The following is a 16,830-nucleotide window of genomic DNA, read 5'->3' as shown; positions in this document are numbered from 1 at the left end:
GGGCAGCATGTTAGAAGGGCCCTGGGGTCACAGCTTGATAGCAAAGAAGAGCCAGAAAATCTTTAAAAAATGGAAGCAGTAGCCCTTAGAATTCAGGCATCATTTCAGGATAGAAATGTTTTGGGCAGGGATACAGGTTCTACCTACTTCAAGGGCCTCTGAGCCTAGCTCAGACGGACAGGTAAGTTGATCGCAATGATCCAGGATCTTCAAGAAAATGTTCTAAGTCATGTTCTGTCTGTTTTGTTGCTGTTTAGTCGCTGTCGTATCCGACTCTTTTGCGACCCCATGGACTCCAAAGACTATCAGCTCCACATATGTCCCCTCCTCCTTGAACCTCCCTCTCTCCCCTCTGAAAAGTGAAAGTGTTAATCACTCTGCTGCTGCTGCTAAGTCGCTTCAGTCGTGTCCGACTCTGTGCGACCCCATAGATGGCAGCCCACCAGGCTCCCCCGTCCCTGGGATTTTCCAGGCAAGAGTACTGGAGTGGGTTGCCATTTCCTCCTCCAGGGGATCTTCCCTACCCAGGGATCGAATCTGGGTCTCCCACATTGCAGGCTGATTCTTCACCCCTCTAGGCCATCACAGGATACCGAGCTGAGCCCCCTGTGTTATACAGCAGCTTCCTACTAGCACTTCGAAGGCCTCTTCATTGCATGGGAATATGAAATGTTCCATGCAGAGAGTCACGTCAGTGGCCTGTCCCTGCCCCCTTGTCACTGCCCTTTCCTTATGCCACAGAATCATGACACTCTGCTGACGTTCTGCCAGGAGCCAACGTGCAACATTTTTCCAGGGAGAGGAAGGAAGGAACGGAGGCTTAGTTCAGGACAGCACTGAGCTCCAGAGCCAGAGCTGAGCTCAGTGTTACAGCTCAGAAAACTTCCATAAGGTCTCGGTGGGGGGCCCTTGGTCAAAGCACATGCTCCTTCCAGGTAGACTTGGGAAGGATGGAGTCACTCCCAGTGGCTCAGCGAGCATTTATTCCTGGAGATAAACCCAAGCCACAGCTGCTTTGAACCCCTGTAGGGATGAGTCAGAACACAAGTGAAATGCTAATTAACATGTGTGTGCACGGGTGCGTGCATGCCAAGTCCATCCAGTCGTGTCCAACCCTTTTGCAACCCCATGGACCGTGGCCCGCCAGCCTCCTCTGCTCATGGCATTCTCCAGGCAAGAATGCTGGAGGGGGTTGCCATGCCCTCTGCTAGGGGGTCTTCCCAATGCAGGGATTGAACCCGCATCTCTTAGGTCTCCTGCATTGGCAGGTGCGTTCTTTACCACTAGCCCCACCCGCTAATTAATTAAGCCCCTGTTAATTAATATATTCACAGATAGTATAAAAATCCTTTGCATTAGAATTCATCCAATTGTGCTTTTGTACCATTATTTCTTCCTCCTTCTGTTTGGCTAGGGCCAATACGGAAATGAACTGGCAATCTCCAAGCGCATAAAAACTAGACGGTGCAGACTGTGGTCTTTATTTTAATTAAAAATATGCCATGTGGATATGTTTAAGAGTTGTTTGTATCTCCAGTATTTAAAAGTTAAAGGCAGAAAACTCTAGAACACTGCAACATTCAAATCCATCCAACAGCGGAGGACTAAGCTGGTTGTGGATGCTCATGAGAGGTGCAAGGCACCGTGCACCTGGCAGAGCTCTCCTCCGCACCTGGCTACCCAGAAAGATAAGGACTGCCTGGGACAAAGGAGCATCCTGCCTTTCTTTAGATGCAGCAGGCCCAGTATTTCCTTGTCTTCCCAAGCTTTTCTCTCTGCTCTCTGCTGTCAGATGGCTGTTATTTTCCCCTGTGATCCCTCACTGCTATTAATGAGCTGTTCTTCATAACCAAATTTTCCAGATAACAAAATTTAAATACAGAACCTCTGCATGTTCAACCTCCTCACTGGATGTTTCTTCTTTTCCCTAAGATGCATTACACACCTCCTTAACTTTTGAAGCAAAGTAGATGAAAACACGGGGCTTCCCTGGTGGCTCAGCGGTAAAGGGTCTTAAATAGAAGCGTTCTGTAATAAAGCAATGTTTCCCATCCTGAATACTGTGGACATTTGGGGCAGATGATTCCTTGCTGTGGGGATGCTGCCTGGTGGATGATGGAATGTTTAGAAGCATCACTGTGGATGCCCGTGTCACTGCCTGACCCCAGTGTGACCCTCAAAAATGTCCCCTGGTGTGCGTGCTCCATCGCTTCAGTCTTGTCCAATTCTTGGAGGCTCTATGGACTGTAGCGTCAGAATCCTCTGTCCATGGGATTCTCCAGGAAAGAATGCTGGAGTGGGTTGCCATGCCCTCCTCCAGGGGATCTTTCCAACCCAGGAATCAAACCTGGATCTCCTGCATTGCAGGCAGATTCTTTACTGCTGAGCCATAGGGAAGCCCCCAAGATGTCTCCAAGCACTGCCAAATGACCTCTGGGAGCAAAATTGCCTCTAGTTGGGAACCGCTGAATTCAAGAGACTAAAGTGGAGGGAATTAGAGTAGGGATGGGCGCCCGGAGTCACACTGAGGGGAGGCTGCAAGTCTTTGCGGGGCCACCAGCGCTGCATGCTGTGCCTGAGCAGACGATGCGGGATCTGGGCTTCTGCTGACCTGTGTTCCTGGCACCGCTCTGAGTTCTCGAGCCTTCCACAGCAGTGCCAGGCGGGTGCAAGGCTGCCGCTCGGATGGGCTGGTGCAGCCTGTCATCCTGGGAGAGGGAGACCAGTGACTGCCCTGCTGGACAGGGCTCAAGGGCTTAACCTTCCTTGAAAAACATGGTCATTCTTGTTGTTTAGATGGTAAGTTGTGTCCCACTCTTTTTGTGACCCCCATGGACTGTAGCCTACCAGGCTCCTCTGTCCGTGGGATTCTCCAGGCACTCACTGGAGTGGGTTGCCATTTCCTTCACCAGGGGATCTTCCCAGATCAGGGATAGAACCCGAGTCTCCTGCATTGGCAGGTGGATTCTTTACCACCGAGCTACCTGGGAAGCCCTCCATCATTTGTGATTGCTTTCCAGATGACAGAGTCCATGCGCTATGCAAACAGCCTGGACAGCCCAGAAAAGCACACCAAAAGAAGCCATGTGTAATTGTACTGGGCCAAGGGAACCACTGTTTACTACAGACCAAAGCAAGGCAGACCTCTCTCAGACTTGGTCTTATTTCTTTACTATATTTTTAGAACCTGCCTTTTCCACTTAAACTCACGGTCTCTGCATTAGCACAAAGCAGCCAGCAGAGTTACGACCCCTGGGGCTGGTACCAAGTGGTGAGTCACTGGGAAAGCTTGGCAGGCTCCCTGCCCATGTCAGCGGCAAACGTCAGGCTGCACCTTCGCGGTTCTGCTCTTCCCTGAGAACCCGCTCGGCGCTGCCTTCTGTGCACCCTCTGACGCTGTTTATAATTTCAGCTCGAACAGTTTTCCTGGAGGTCATGAATGACAGGTTTACTGCCCCTCCACCCTTCTGCCACTCAGAGTTTTTATCAATGATGGCTGAGAAATGACAACTTCCAGCAGAACCAGGCTGCCCTTTTAGCATGAAAACTGAGAGAAGACTGCTCGGCCTCTACAGAAGTGAAAAGAATGAAAATGTTAGCTGCTTAGCTGTCTCCATGTCTTTGTGACCCCATGGACTGTTACCCCCCGAAGGCTCCTCTGTCCATGGGATTTTCCAGGCAAGAATACTGGAGTGGGTAATCATTCCCTTCTCCAGGGGATCTTCCCAGCCCAGGGATCAAACCCAGGTCTCCTCTGCAGGCTGATTAGTTACGGTCTGAGCCATCAGGGAAGCCCAGCCTCTACAAAGCCTGAGGTTAAAAATAATCATCACAGTGGGCACTCCCTGAGGACTTACTCTGACCCCAGCTGCTGTAACGGCTTTTTAATGTAACGTGCAATCCTTATGTCCTCCTTATGCTGGAGGTATTCTATTATTCCCATTTGACAGATGAAGAAACTGAGGCACAGACAAGTGAAGAAACCTGGACAGGGTCCCATAGATCGAGGTAGCGATGGAGACAGGATCTGTATCCTGGCAGTCTGGCTCTAGGCAGGGGTCAGCAACCTGTTTCTATGAAAGGCCAGAAAGTCAATATTTTAAGTGAGCTTCTGCAGCAATAACTCAACTCCATTTTTGCTGAGAAAAGTGGTCACAGACAAGAGTAAATGAGCAGATATGTACATGGAGATTTAAATTTCATATACTTTTCACATGTCACAAAATAGGATTCTATGTTAGATTAAAAAAAAATGTAAAAACTATTCTTATTTCTCAGGCTGTATGGAAATGGGTTGTGGGCTGGAGTTTGTAGTGGCTAACCCAGCTTCGGAGCACCAACTCCTAATCACACAGTTGCTATAAAAGTGCCGTTCCCTGATGTAGGAAAAGTCAGACTCAAAAGAAGATACAAGGGGCTATATGATATAGACGAGAGAGCCCGGTGCACCCAGGACTTCAGCCATCATCCTGCTGTGTCAGTGAGCGCCTCTGCCGGGGAAGGGTCATTTGTGGGCATAAGGACAGGGAGGCTGAGAGAGGTCAAGTATTCGACTGCAATAATGATTGACAACTCAGCCATAATAAAAACACATTTCTGGAATTCTAATGTGGGCTCAGAAAACTGATTTCATTTATTTAAACAACTTGATCGACAGCTGCTTGTTGGGAGCTTGTGTGAAGCTGGGCTCCCATGAATGAAGACCCGTCGGCAGGAACACTGCAATCTGTTAACACTTGGTGGCTTACATGGACTGAGTGGATACCCCGCGTGGGGGTGGGGCTGGCACAGGTCCTTCTGCCCCCTCTGAACTTCCTTCTCAGCTGACATGGAGCCGGGATCCCTGCCTTGGCGAACCCAGACCAAACAAACTGTCCTGGGGCCATGCGGCTTCCAGGGGAGGAGGCTTTGGAGAAGGAATTCAGTACCGACCTGGCCACCTGGCCCATGTCCCCAGCAGATGCTAATGTGTCTGGCTGCTTAGCAGGGGCTCCGAGAGAATGCGGTACGAAAAGGGCTCTTGGCATACCTTGTCGCTGCGCGGCTCTGAAATGCTTCCAGAGGCCCTGGCCACCGCCTCCCTGCGGCCTTCCTGGCGCTGGTCCCACCTGATGGCAGATGGCAGAACCACGGGGGAGGTGGGGCCTGGGCGGGGATGTCTGGGGAAGGGGGCTGTCTTTCCCATGCCTTGGGTACCACTGTCTCAGGGCGAGCTTTCATGTCTTCCCCCTCCTCTCCAAGAGGATGCTTTGACTTTGGGGGCACTGATGGGAGAGTCAGAGCCCAGGAGGGCTGCAGGAGGCCTTTTCCTATGGTCCCTGGAGCTCCTTGGGGTGGTGGGGGTGTATGAATGGCCTCCTCTCAGATGACTTTGGAGCTGGAAAGGACCTTGGTAATCAGTAGTCAAATGCAGAGGTCCCTAACCTCCGGGATCTAAAGCCTGATGATCTGAGGTAGAGCTGATGTAATAATAATAGAAATAAAATGCACAATAAACGTAATACACTTGAATCATCCCCCAACCACCCACCCTCTCCAGTCGGTAGAAAAATTGTCTTCCACAAAACCAGTCCCTGGGGCCAAAAATGCTTGAGGACTGTCTAATGGTTCTCAACCTGGACCCCAAAGCAGTAATGTAGGATGTTTGTCCCTGGTGTTTTCTCTCTCTCTCTCTCTCTCTCTCTATATATATATATATATATATATACACCAAACAAAGGAAATCAAATCCATACCATGATGAGCCCTTCCATGCTAACAGTACTTTCGAGAATTCCTTTGCTTTGCGCTGGAAATTATCTGCTGGATGAGTCAGTGCTGGTTTATGCCCGTTGATAAAAAAAAACTCTGGTTAACAGTGATTTATATCTTGGATTAGTAAATCTGAGAAGATGAATTAATTATTGCTTAATAAGTGTGTGTGCTTGCTTGACACATGTTTAGGGAGCTAAGCATGAAATCTCTCGGGAGAAAGTTCTAAAAGAAGATCTTTGTAAAGAGATGGGGGAGAAACTGCTGATCTGGTGTAACTCTCTCCCCTTACAAATGAGGACACCAGAGGCCCAGGGTGTTGAGAGCTCATGCTCAAAGCCACGGCTGCTAAAGTCCCAGAGATAAAGCTGGAATCCGGCTCCTCAAATGCCAGCCTCCTGTTCTTTCCGTGACACCCAGGCCTTTGGTCATGCCTCCTTTGTGGATGTGGTTATGCCATATGAAGCCACTGACGTTCTTGAACTCCAGATGAATTGGATCATGGTAACCAAAGGGGGCTTCCCTGGTGGCTCAGACGGTAAAGAATCTGCCTGCAATGCAAGAGACTCAGATTTGATCCCTGTGTCGGAAAGATCCCCTGGAGAAGGGAACGGCTGCCCACTCTGGTATTCTTGCCTGGAGAATTCCATGGAGAGTGGAGCCTGGCGAGTTACGGTACATGGGGTCGAAGAGAGTCAGACACGACTGAGTGACTAACTTTCACTCTCACCCAAAGGGGGTCTTCGGTGTCTTGCCCTTAGGGGACCCTGAGGTGGTGTGTGTTCCTTCTGGGCTTTTCCACTGAAAAGCCATGTTCACGAGCAAGCTGCCCCCAACCCCTTTTAAAAAAATCACTTCATTTGTATTGTCTCTGTGGGCAGGAATGTAGAAAATGAGCCTGTTCTTAAAAAAAAAAAAAATCCTAGAAGTTAAAAAGAACTAAAAGAGAATGAAAAGAAACTGAATTAGGAAGACCTGCAGGGAGATTGAATCTCAAGAATGTAAAGAGTAGTCTTTCTAGAGCCCAGGGGATGTGAGGGCATTAAACACTATCCATGGGCTCAGAACTTGGGATCCCCCAGCAAGCCCATCAGCCAGGTTATGTGTGTGGCCCCATGCAGAGAGAGAATGAAGCAGGCTCAGAGATCACTGGGGACTTGGTGGAGAGCCTGGCTCACGGGTGGCTGCTCCAGGATTTAAGCCCAGGTCTCTGGCACTAAAGCCAGCATCTTTCTGGTGATCCCTCTGCTGACCTGAACCTTGCCTTTCCTCCCTCCCTGCAGACACATAGAGAACTGGCGCGGTCTGCACACGCTCAACGCTGTGGACATGGAGCTCTATACTGGCCTCCAAAAGCTGTGAGTGCACCAGCTCCCGGTGGGGGTGGGGGCAGGGGCCAGCCCATACGTAGTCCAGGCTTCAAGTTACAACCTGAACCCACGTCCTCCGGGTTAGTGCTTTCCTCAGCCCCGTGCTGGACTGATGGTCCCCAAGGAGCAGGGATATTCCCAGTCACCTCCTCCTTTGGATTCAGTGCGAGTGACTGCGGGGGAATTGAGGTGGGGAAACGGAGAAGGCTGCAGTTGCTAGAGTTGCTGGACCAGAGTCTTATTCACTTGCCAGGAGGGGCACACTTCTCACCCTCACCCAGGTCCCAGTGGGATGTAAGCCCAGATCCTGCCCACTGGTCCTGTGGTCCTGTCCCTCAACTGGACCACAAGTGATGACTGGTGATGAAGAAATGCATTCAGTTTACAGAGGCATCTGTCGTCCAGTCTTGGCCTCACTGGCTGTCAGCCTCGGCCCAGAGCAGAGCTGTATCTCTACCCCGTAGGCTCTGCTGACCCTCTTTTCCTCTCTCTCTTCAGGACCATCAAGAACTCAGGACTCCGGAACATCCAGCCCAGAGCCTTCGCCAAGAACCCCCACTTGCGCTATATGTGAGTAGAGCTGGGTCCGGGCCACAGGGAGTCGGTGGGTGGGTGGATGGGGGCAGGCATACGGCAGGGAGAGAGAGTCCTGGGGGTGAAGCCCGAGGCCTGAGATCTGGACCTGGCTTCGCTAGTGTGTGTCCTGCGGCAAGTCCCATCGCTTCTCTGGGACTCAGAGTTTTGCCCCTTAAGATGAGGGTTTTGGGTTTGATGATCTCTGAGGTTCCTATTGGAAGGTAAAGCCTGAGACTAGGGGGTTGGTTTGTTCACTTTTTATGATGAAATTTGCAACTTAATGGGAATGTAAATGAGAGGAAATTCCCCATATAAGTGTAGTGTGTGATGTGAATACTACTCTTCAGAGACCATTTGTAGGTCCGTAAGTGTGTGTGTGTGTGTGTGTGTGTGTGTGTGTGTGTGTGTCGGGGTGGGGGGGGGGAGGGAGGGGGGGGGGTTGGCTGAGAGAAAGCAGGGCCAGGCCAAGTGTCACGTCTAGATAGATCCTGCAGACGGACTCTCACGAGCTTCGTGCTTCCTCTCTAAGCCTAGTTCTGGGCTGAAGGCTCTGGGGTTTGATGGGAGGACTGCCATTTCCTGGGGAGAGACGGGCTGGAAAGGAAACCTAGAGCCAGCAATTAGGGAAAGTGCAAACACACTGCACCCATGGGGGTCCTTGGTATTCGGTCAGGTCTTTGCAGATGGTGGCCATCTTGGACATCTATGGGGCATGTTCTCCAAAAGCAGAGATTCCATAGGAACCAGCAGGGTGGAGGCTGCTGTATTTGGCCAGAAAATGGAGGAATGGTGTGCAGATGAATCTTTCCTCTGGCCACCTGAGAGTTGCTCTGGTGCAGGCACTTTGGACTTGGAGGGCATCCGGCTGCATAGGAATCTCACCAGAAGAGACAGAACATCCGAGGGAAGTGGAGGGGAGGTGGAGGAAGAGAAAAGATCGTGGAGAATTGTGGTGGGCAGGTTGTTTCTCCTTTGGGGGTATCCTGGCCTCACCCCTGGGCCTTTGCGTGTTTTTCCAAGCACCTAGTGAAAGCTTAGGGCTTCCCTGGTGGCTCAGCAGTAAAGAATCCACCTGCCAATGCAGGAGACACAGGAGATGCAGGTTCCGTCCCTGGGCTGGGAATATCCCCTGGAGGAGAGCATGGCTACCTACTCCAGTATTCTTGCCTGGAGAATCCCGTGGATAGAGAAGCCTGGTGGGCTACAGATCACAGAGTTGCAACAGAGTCAGACACGACTGACTTGACTGAGCGTGAGTGAGGGCTTGATTAGTATTTTTATTTTTGAAATCAGCGATGGCCACCCCTTCTTTGTGCTGAGCTTTCTCTCCTCCCTTTGGACATGGCACACTGCAGGGCCATTACTCAGGGTCTTATGTAGTAGCCATAGGGGACCGAGTGCCCCTCTATGCCCCACCACAGCTGTCTCAATTATTTGTTGCCCCCTTGCCCTAGTTGAGCCTCTGTGGCGGGATTCTCCTGATGTGTGTTCTTTGCAGCTGGGGGTGTAGCTGGGACCAGATGTTGCAGGTGTTTATTTTACAGGGGATTTGACTTTCCATGTAAACTGTCCCAGGGGACGAAGCTTTTGACCTCTGAGAAGTCTCCTTTTCATGCTAACTCATATGAGGGTCACAGAGCCAGATGCCCACAGAGGACCAATGGGGACAGTGGAAGCTGGGGACCACGTGTTCCCGCTTAGGGCCAGCCTGTAAACAGTTCTAGCAGACTGCTGCCATAAGGAAGTGGGGCCTTGGGTTGCCAGATTTACTGTGGGTTTTTTTTTTTTCCCAAGGAGAGCTGGAGGTTTAGTGAAACCTCTCAAATTTTAAATACTGGCACTAAAAATAAAACCTTTCAACACCATGGGCCAGGCAGGATCACACTGTGGACAGAATGTGACATAGGGAATGCCAACTTGGGGGCCGGGGTCGGACTTGGGGGACAGAAGCTGCCTGCACGGGAGAGGCTCTGTCCTTTTAGACGGCAGTGGCTTGGTGCTCAGAATCTGCCTGCGCACCTGTCACCTGTGGCTCTCCAGGGATTTGAGAGGGTTTTCAGACGTATCACATGTCCAAGGGCCACAGAGGTGGGGGGAGGCATGCAGCTTGGGTTCCAGGTGTCTCTGAAGTGGGTTGTACTAGAACTTGTCTTTGAATTACCCTTGAGATCCCTGAAGAGGGCTGTGGCCCACCATCTCTTTTGAGATGATCCGGGTCTGCTGGCAGTGACAGGATGGTGGGGCTTTGCAAGATTCCCCAAGGCTTTGGGGGCAGGAAGGGTGTCATGGAATAGGTTCTGATGATACCAGTGAACCTGCCCATGACCTTGGACACACTGGCCAGCTCTTGCCCAGGTGTTGCGGTTGGCTGCAAAAGGATCAAGAGTGAGATAGACAGGTCACCGTCAGTCCAACCCCGGTTTGGGCCTCTCTGCATATTAGGGATGAGCTGGCTGCTCAGATCCACGTGATAGGGTCAGCATCTGGCCCAGGGGCTGCTGGAGAAGGAGCCTGGGGGTCCCAGAGAGGAGAGTCAAGAGGTCCAGCCGTGTGCACTGGCTTCCTCGATGGGTTCACTTATTAACTTTTCCCATTTACAGAGACACATCCCACATCTCAACTGAGTGAATTTCCCGGCAGCTCCGGGACACTTTCTCCTGGCAAATGGGCAAGGTTTCTCTGCTCTCTCACAACATCTTCTATTTCTGTCCTCTAAGTGCATTTACAAGTTTTCAGGCCCCAGCTGAGCAATCACAAGATGGTCACTTACTCCAGCACTAATTGCCAAGCTCTGGCTTGGTGGCTTTTCCCCCCTTCTTCTGCCCCCCCTTTTTTTAGGGTGATGGCTAAGTCTTTTCTTCTCCCCTTCTGTGCACAGTAAGAAGCAGGAAGTGAAATCATTGCCTTCTGTACCGATGTCAAGTTATCCAAGTTGTTCTGATTGGTCCAGCTGCCCCACACCTCTAAGCTGCTGGTGGATTAGTCATAATACTCTCTCATGCCAGAAAGTGAGCCAGCATGTGAAGGCCAAATTGTCTGCCACAAAGAAGGCTGGAGACTAGGACTCTTCAAGGTTTATGAGTGACTGAGCATCTCTTTTTGACTGTGTCTGTCTTCTTTGTCTTTTATTGAGTGTGAAAAACTAAATACTGATTTATATACATTTGAGAGACTGGAATATTCTTGACCCTTATATATCCTTTCCTTGGTGAAAGATTTTGGATTCTGAATTTTTAAGGATAAGGATTTTCCAAATAGATCATTGGAACCACTATTTGCTCATCTGTAAAATAGGTGTAATGATGGTGCCTGTTCTAGTGATAGGATGCGATAAAGATTTATGATAGGAGGCACATACAGCACTTAGCCCAGTGCCAGTAAATCGTATTTATAAATGCAAGCTGCTGATAGTGATGAAATTACTGTTATTACTGGGATGGTGATCCTAGAATCAATGAGGAGAGATAATACGGCTTTGATGGCGATTATGACCACTGCTTTATTAAAGGAAAAAGCTGGATTTCTGTCCTGTGTCTCTCTGGTGACTAGAAGACTCCAGTCTACACTCTTTCGGATGACTTTCTTCCTTGAATGCTGATTGATGAACAAACCCTGATAGATCCTATATAGTCTCCATTTAGTCCGTCTTCTCTAGATCAGAGATCCCTAATGTTTTTTGGTACCAGGCACTGGTTTCATTGGTTTCGTGGAAGAATATTTTTCTATGGACAGGACGAGGGGCTGGAGGGATGGAGTGTGCAACTGAGATTCCTCCGAATGTGCTGTTCACAGCAGGATTTGCAGTGCTTTGAGAATCTGATGCTGCCACTCCGCTGATAGGAGGCGGAGCTTGGTGGTAATGTGCGTGATAGGGAGTGGCTGTAAAAACAGATGAAGCTTCCCTTGCTCACCTGCTGCTCTCCCGGTTCCTAACAGGCCACAGACCAGAACCCACTGGGGACTTCTGCTCTACACTGTGCTCACCCTTCTTACCCCTGTTAGTTTCAGAAAGGATCCAACCAGAGGCAACTGATGAGCCTATACTTTGTTGATTTCCATCTCACTTGAGACCACACCCCCCAGGACTACAGAATTTGGATTGCTTGCTGAGTGCTCTAACCTCACCTCCTGCAGCAGACTCTTCTCTTCCTTTCTGCGGTTTGTCTTCTCTGGGATGGCTCACATATATAACAGCCGCAGTTTGGAGTCCCCATAAGCAGAGTGATGACAGTGTCTACCTAAAATCTGCACTCAAATGATGGTTCAGTTCAGTTCAGTCGCTCAGTCGTGTCCAACTCTTTGCGACCTCAGGCCTCCCTGTCCATCACCAACTCCCTGAGTTCACTCAAACTCATGTCCATCGAGTCCATGATGCCATCCAGCCATCTCATCCTCTGTCGTCCCCTTCTCCTCCTGCCCCCAATCCCTCCCAGCATCAGAGTCTTTTCCGATGAGTCAACTCTTCGCATGAGGTGGCCAAAGTACTGGAGTTTCAGCTTTAGCATCATTCCTTCCAAAGAACACCCAGGAACTGATCTCCTTTAGAATGGACTGGTTGTGCTTGCTTTCATCTGTAGAGCACTGTCTGGTTTCAAAGTACTTTCTCCTGTATTCTCTGCTCTAATCCCTTTACCTGGGGGATCCTCCTGGGCTGGGGAGTGTGGTAGGCAGCCTTCCTTTATAGCCTGGAAGACAGGTCCAGGGAGGGCCTGTCTTATAAATAGCAGAAATACAACTGCACTGAAGTCTTCTGGTTTTCTTTACAAGAATCCTTCTCCTGGGGCTCATGGACTGGAAGGGACAATGGTTTTCACTGATGCAATTAAAAAAATTCATTTTTTACAAAATATGAGGAGAAGGGGAAAGACTAATACTGATTAAGATCTTACTATGTGCCAAAGACTGGACCTGCTGCTTTGGCAAATATAATCTCACCCCTCACAGTAACTCTTAGGTTTGGGCTCCCCATCCCCATTTCATAGATGAGAATACTGAAGCTCAGAAGTCATAACTGACTTTCCCCAAGGTCAGGTAGTAATTAGTGGTACAACCAGGATTTGGACTCTGATCCTTTAGGCTCTAAAGTCCATGGACTTTTCTACGCCTTTGGCATGTTTTGTTTCTCTGTCAAGCTTTCATAGCAACAATTCCTTGTGGTGGTGGTGGGGGGGAGGGTCTTTAAAGTTTTATTAGAGAGCAGCCATTTCCCCGGGGGTATTTAGCACCATCCATCCTCAAAGAGCTCCCGTTTAGCAAGCTCCATTTCATTTCTTTTCCTATTCAGGTCAAATCCTATAACAACAGCTACATTATGACCTGAATCTCTTTGTTGTAAAAGATTTCTTAACGCCAGCCTGTGGCCCACTTATTTCCAAGAATATGTAATGTAAGATTCCAGCAAGCCAAGAGAACTTATTTAATCCCTTAGAGTGGTTGTGATGGGACCTTTCTTGTGCTCAGTTGGTTGATTTCTCCCCCTAAAGCTCTGAAGGTCACGCTAAGTTCTTCCTCTGCAAATGTACATGGGATCTTCCCCCCGAGAGCACCAGCCTGGAGCTGACCTGGGTGGGAGCAGGATGCGGTGGGGAGGGGAGAGTGTCCTGATTTGGGCATGATTATTGTGTTAATTGTGGGCATGTCAATTGTGTTCTGTTCACAAGGAGTGAAAGTCAGCAACACTGGGCAGATAGGATTAGAGGAAGTGGCTAGGGTCCCTGCTCTTTCAGCGACACATCTGAGCTGGCAGCACATGTTTCTGAACCGCTGGGGTGAACACTTGGTGAGATGGATTTATGATGTGTTGTAAACCGCTCAGTGTTCTCTCTCCTTGTCCAGTCTGGGTCTAAGACAGCGTGTGGATATTGTATCAGCAGACTTGTGCCTCTCGGCCTGCCCTTTACCTCTGCGCTGACTTTTCTCCAAGTCCCAGAGGGGTTGTAACTGGCACACTCGTCCCCAGATCTCTTCTCCACGGGTGCCCTTCCTTTTATGTAGAGAACTTAGCCATTGGGCGTTGTGTAGTAACAGTCAGGAATGTAGGCTTTGGAGACAGAAAGGCCAAAGTTCCAATCCTCTATCTTCCCTGTACAACTTTGGGACATTAGGCAAGCTGATGAGCTTCTGTGAGCTTTGGAGGGAATGTAAGAGTTCCCACTTCGTGAGATTGTTCTGAGCTTTAAATGAGACGATGCTTCAAAAGTGCTTAAGACGGTGCTTTACGAAAGACTCAATATTTTCTTTGCTGTTATTAATGACTTCTTTCTGGTCGGTGGTCTCTGATTTCACAGAATCATGGATAGTTGAAAGTGGAAGGGGCTTTAGCACTAAACCCCTAACTTTATGTTCCTCGCCTTGCTCCCATCCTGGCCCTTTAGACTCATAAATCAAATTGCCTGGCTGGCATCTTTACTTGGGTGGTTAAGACACAAGGCAGACTCAACTTGGCCAAAACAGAATTCTTTATTTCATTCCCCGTCCTGACTTCAAGCCCTCAGTGTTTCCTTTTCCCTGAATGGTACCATCCACCAGATCGCTGAGGCCAGACCCTTGAGAGTCATTTCTGACTCCTCTTCCCTTTCCCTGCCCTGCTCCACCCTTCCACCATTCAGTCCATTAAGTCCATAGGCCACTTTATATCCATCCGCTTCTCTCTCCCTCCACACAGGCTGTCTTGATCCAAACCACCGTCCTCTCCTCTGGCTCTATGACAATAGCCTCCTAATTGGTTTTATTTCCTCCACTTTGTCCCCTGCATTTGATTCCCAACACAGCTGCCAGAGTGATATTTTAAACACATAGATCTGATTGTGTCCCTCTGCTGGTTAAAGCCCTCCAATTACTTCCCTCCTTACTGGCAATAAAAGCTAAACCTCTTACTGTGGCCCCGGGATTCGAGTTAATTTGGTGTCCGTCTCCCTCTCAGCTTCCCTTGCACTCTTCTCCCTGGCCCTCCACTGCAGCCTGGGAACCTTTCTTTCAGTCCTTTCAACGCACCGAGCTCATGCGCCTCCTTGGAAGGTTGGTGCTTGCTGGTCCATCCTGCGTGAATCCCTCGCCCCAGCTCCAGCTCGCTGCAGTGTTCTCTCCTCCTCCTCATTTCCCCCAATGACCTCTCAGCAAGTCGTCTCCAGCCTCCCAGTCAGAGTGGCCTTTCTTCACCTCACTCAGCTACACTGTTTCCTCAGCCCTTATTACTTCTGATGATCTGACAGCATGTGTTGTTTTCAGTGGCTAAGTTGTGTCCTGCTCTTTGCGACCCCATGGACTGCAGCACACCACGCTTCCCTTCACCAGCCCTTCACTGTCTCTCTTGGAGTTTGCTCATATTCTTCTCCATTGAGTCGGTGATGCCATCCAACCATCTCATCCTCTGCTGCCCTCTTCTCCTCCTGCCTTCAATCTTTCCTAGCATCAGGGTCTTTTCCGATGAGTTGACTCTTTGCATCAGGTCGCCAAGCTATTGGAGCTTCAGCTTCAACAGCAGTCCTTCCAATGAGGCTGATTTCCTTTAGGATTGACTGGTTTGATCTCTTTGTAGTCCAAGGGACTCTCAAGCATATGCCATTTTCATTTGTTTACTTGTTTACACCCTGGCTCCCCCACTAGAATGAACTTCCACGGAGCAGGGACTTGGCTCCTGTGCCTAGAAGAATACCTGTTGCATGGGCAGTGGTCCTTGGCTATTTGTTGAGTGTGTGAGTGATGCTAATCTGCCTTGATCATTCTATAGAATTTCTTCCCATAAGGAGCCCCGCACATACATGTACCGTTTCTCACACATTTTCAGGGATTTGCAGACTTCCCTTGAATCCTGGGTTAAGAACTGTTTCCAAGTATGTCCCAGAGAGAGGTGTGTAGTTTCTGGGATGTAAGGACTATACCTAACAGGTCTTGCCATTTAAAAAATATTATACCAAAAGCAACGAATGAGATTTATGTTATGTCATATTCTCATGGGCATAAAAGAATGCCTTCATAGTTTTAAATATTGAGTATAGTTATGATAAATCAGGAATATACTGATACAGGATTTCTTTTTGGGATGATGAGAGTATGTTCTAAAATGGATTATAGTGAGGGTTCCACAACTCTATAAATTTACCAGAAACCAGCGACTTGTACATTTAATCAGGTGCCTTGTGTATAAATTATATATCAATAAACTGATGAGTGTGTGTGTGTGTGTGTGTGTGTGTGCGTGCATTCACATCCCTCCTAGCAGAAGCTTTCAGAGCCTGTGTGTGGTCCATCGTGTCTCTTTGCCCTGTCATGGGACAGAGGGCATTAATGTTCCAGACGGAGGCTGTTCCATTAGCCTGAGTCTCGCTGGGGAGGTGATGGGACTGAAGCCACAGCTGACTTGCTGTGGACTTGGAGTATGAGAAAGAAGGAAACTTTTGCTGTGGTTAAAACAAAAGAGAGAGAAAAGGATAAACCAGGAACGGCAGTAGCTGTAACCAGTGCCCAGGTGGGCTGCCAGGAATGCACACTCACTCTTGATGCCTTAGCTGCCATCCTGTTCCTTTCGATCTTCCTCAAGAGAAGGTCTCAGGACGCAAGTGAGATGGCTTTGGACCTTCTCTGATTTACATGTATAAAGAAGAAAATCACAAGCAAGTAACATTTCTCATATTATTAGAGTATAGTCGCTTTACAGTGTTGTTAGTTTCTGCTATACAGTGAAGTGAATCAGCTATATGTATACATACATCCCCTTCCTCTTGAGCCTCCCTGCCACTCCCCCACCCCACCCCGTCCCCTAGGTCATCACAGAGCCCCGAGCTGAGCCCTCTGTGCGGAACAGCCGCTTCCCACCGGCTGTCGGTCTCACACACGGCAGCGTGTACATGTCAGTGCTACCCTCTCAGTGCATCGCCTCTCCTTCCCCCCGCTGTGTCCACACGTCGGCTGTCTAATCTCTGTCTCCATTCCTGCCCTACAAATAGGTTCATCTGTACTATTTGTCCAGATTCCACACATATGCGTTGTGCATTATTTATGACAAAAGTGTGACCACTCACACCTCTGAAGCTCTGTACCTTCTCCAGTCTTTGAACACAAGGCAATGGAGGGGCCACTGGTTCAGCCTGTAAGTGTGATTGTGGATCAGAGTTGGAGCATCTGAGGAGGCTTC

At 49.3% G+C, this 16,830-nt stretch overlaps 1 protein-coding gene across 3 annotated transcripts in view; it reads left to right on the top strand.

Moving 5' to 3' along the window:
* NTRK3 (neurotrophic receptor tyrosine kinase 3) overlaps positions 1-16,830 on the top strand; it is a 410,810-nt gene that overhangs the window by 71,426 nt on the left and 322,554 nt on the right. For all 3 annotated transcript variants that reach the window (XM_069559286.1, XM_069559285.1, XM_069559287.1), the window contains exons 2-3: positions 7,035-7,109; positions 7,620-7,691. In XM_069559286.1, coding sequence (XP_069415387.1) covers positions 7,035-7,109; positions 7,620-7,691 — 147 coding nt within the window. The remainder of the gene's footprint in view (positions 1-7,034; positions 7,110-7,619; positions 7,692-16,830) is intronic.

The sequence above is a fragment of the Ovis canadensis genome, chromosome 18 (genome assembly GCF_042477335.2).
Source record: "Ovis canadensis isolate MfBH-ARS-UI-01 breed Bighorn chromosome 18, ARS-UI_OviCan_v2, whole genome shotgun sequence".
Taxonomy (NCBI): domain Eukaryota; kingdom Metazoa; phylum Chordata; class Mammalia; order Artiodactyla; family Bovidae; genus Ovis; species Ovis canadensis.
Note: the sequence above shows the minus strand (reverse complement) of the source record. Positions and strands in the feature narration are given on the sequence as shown.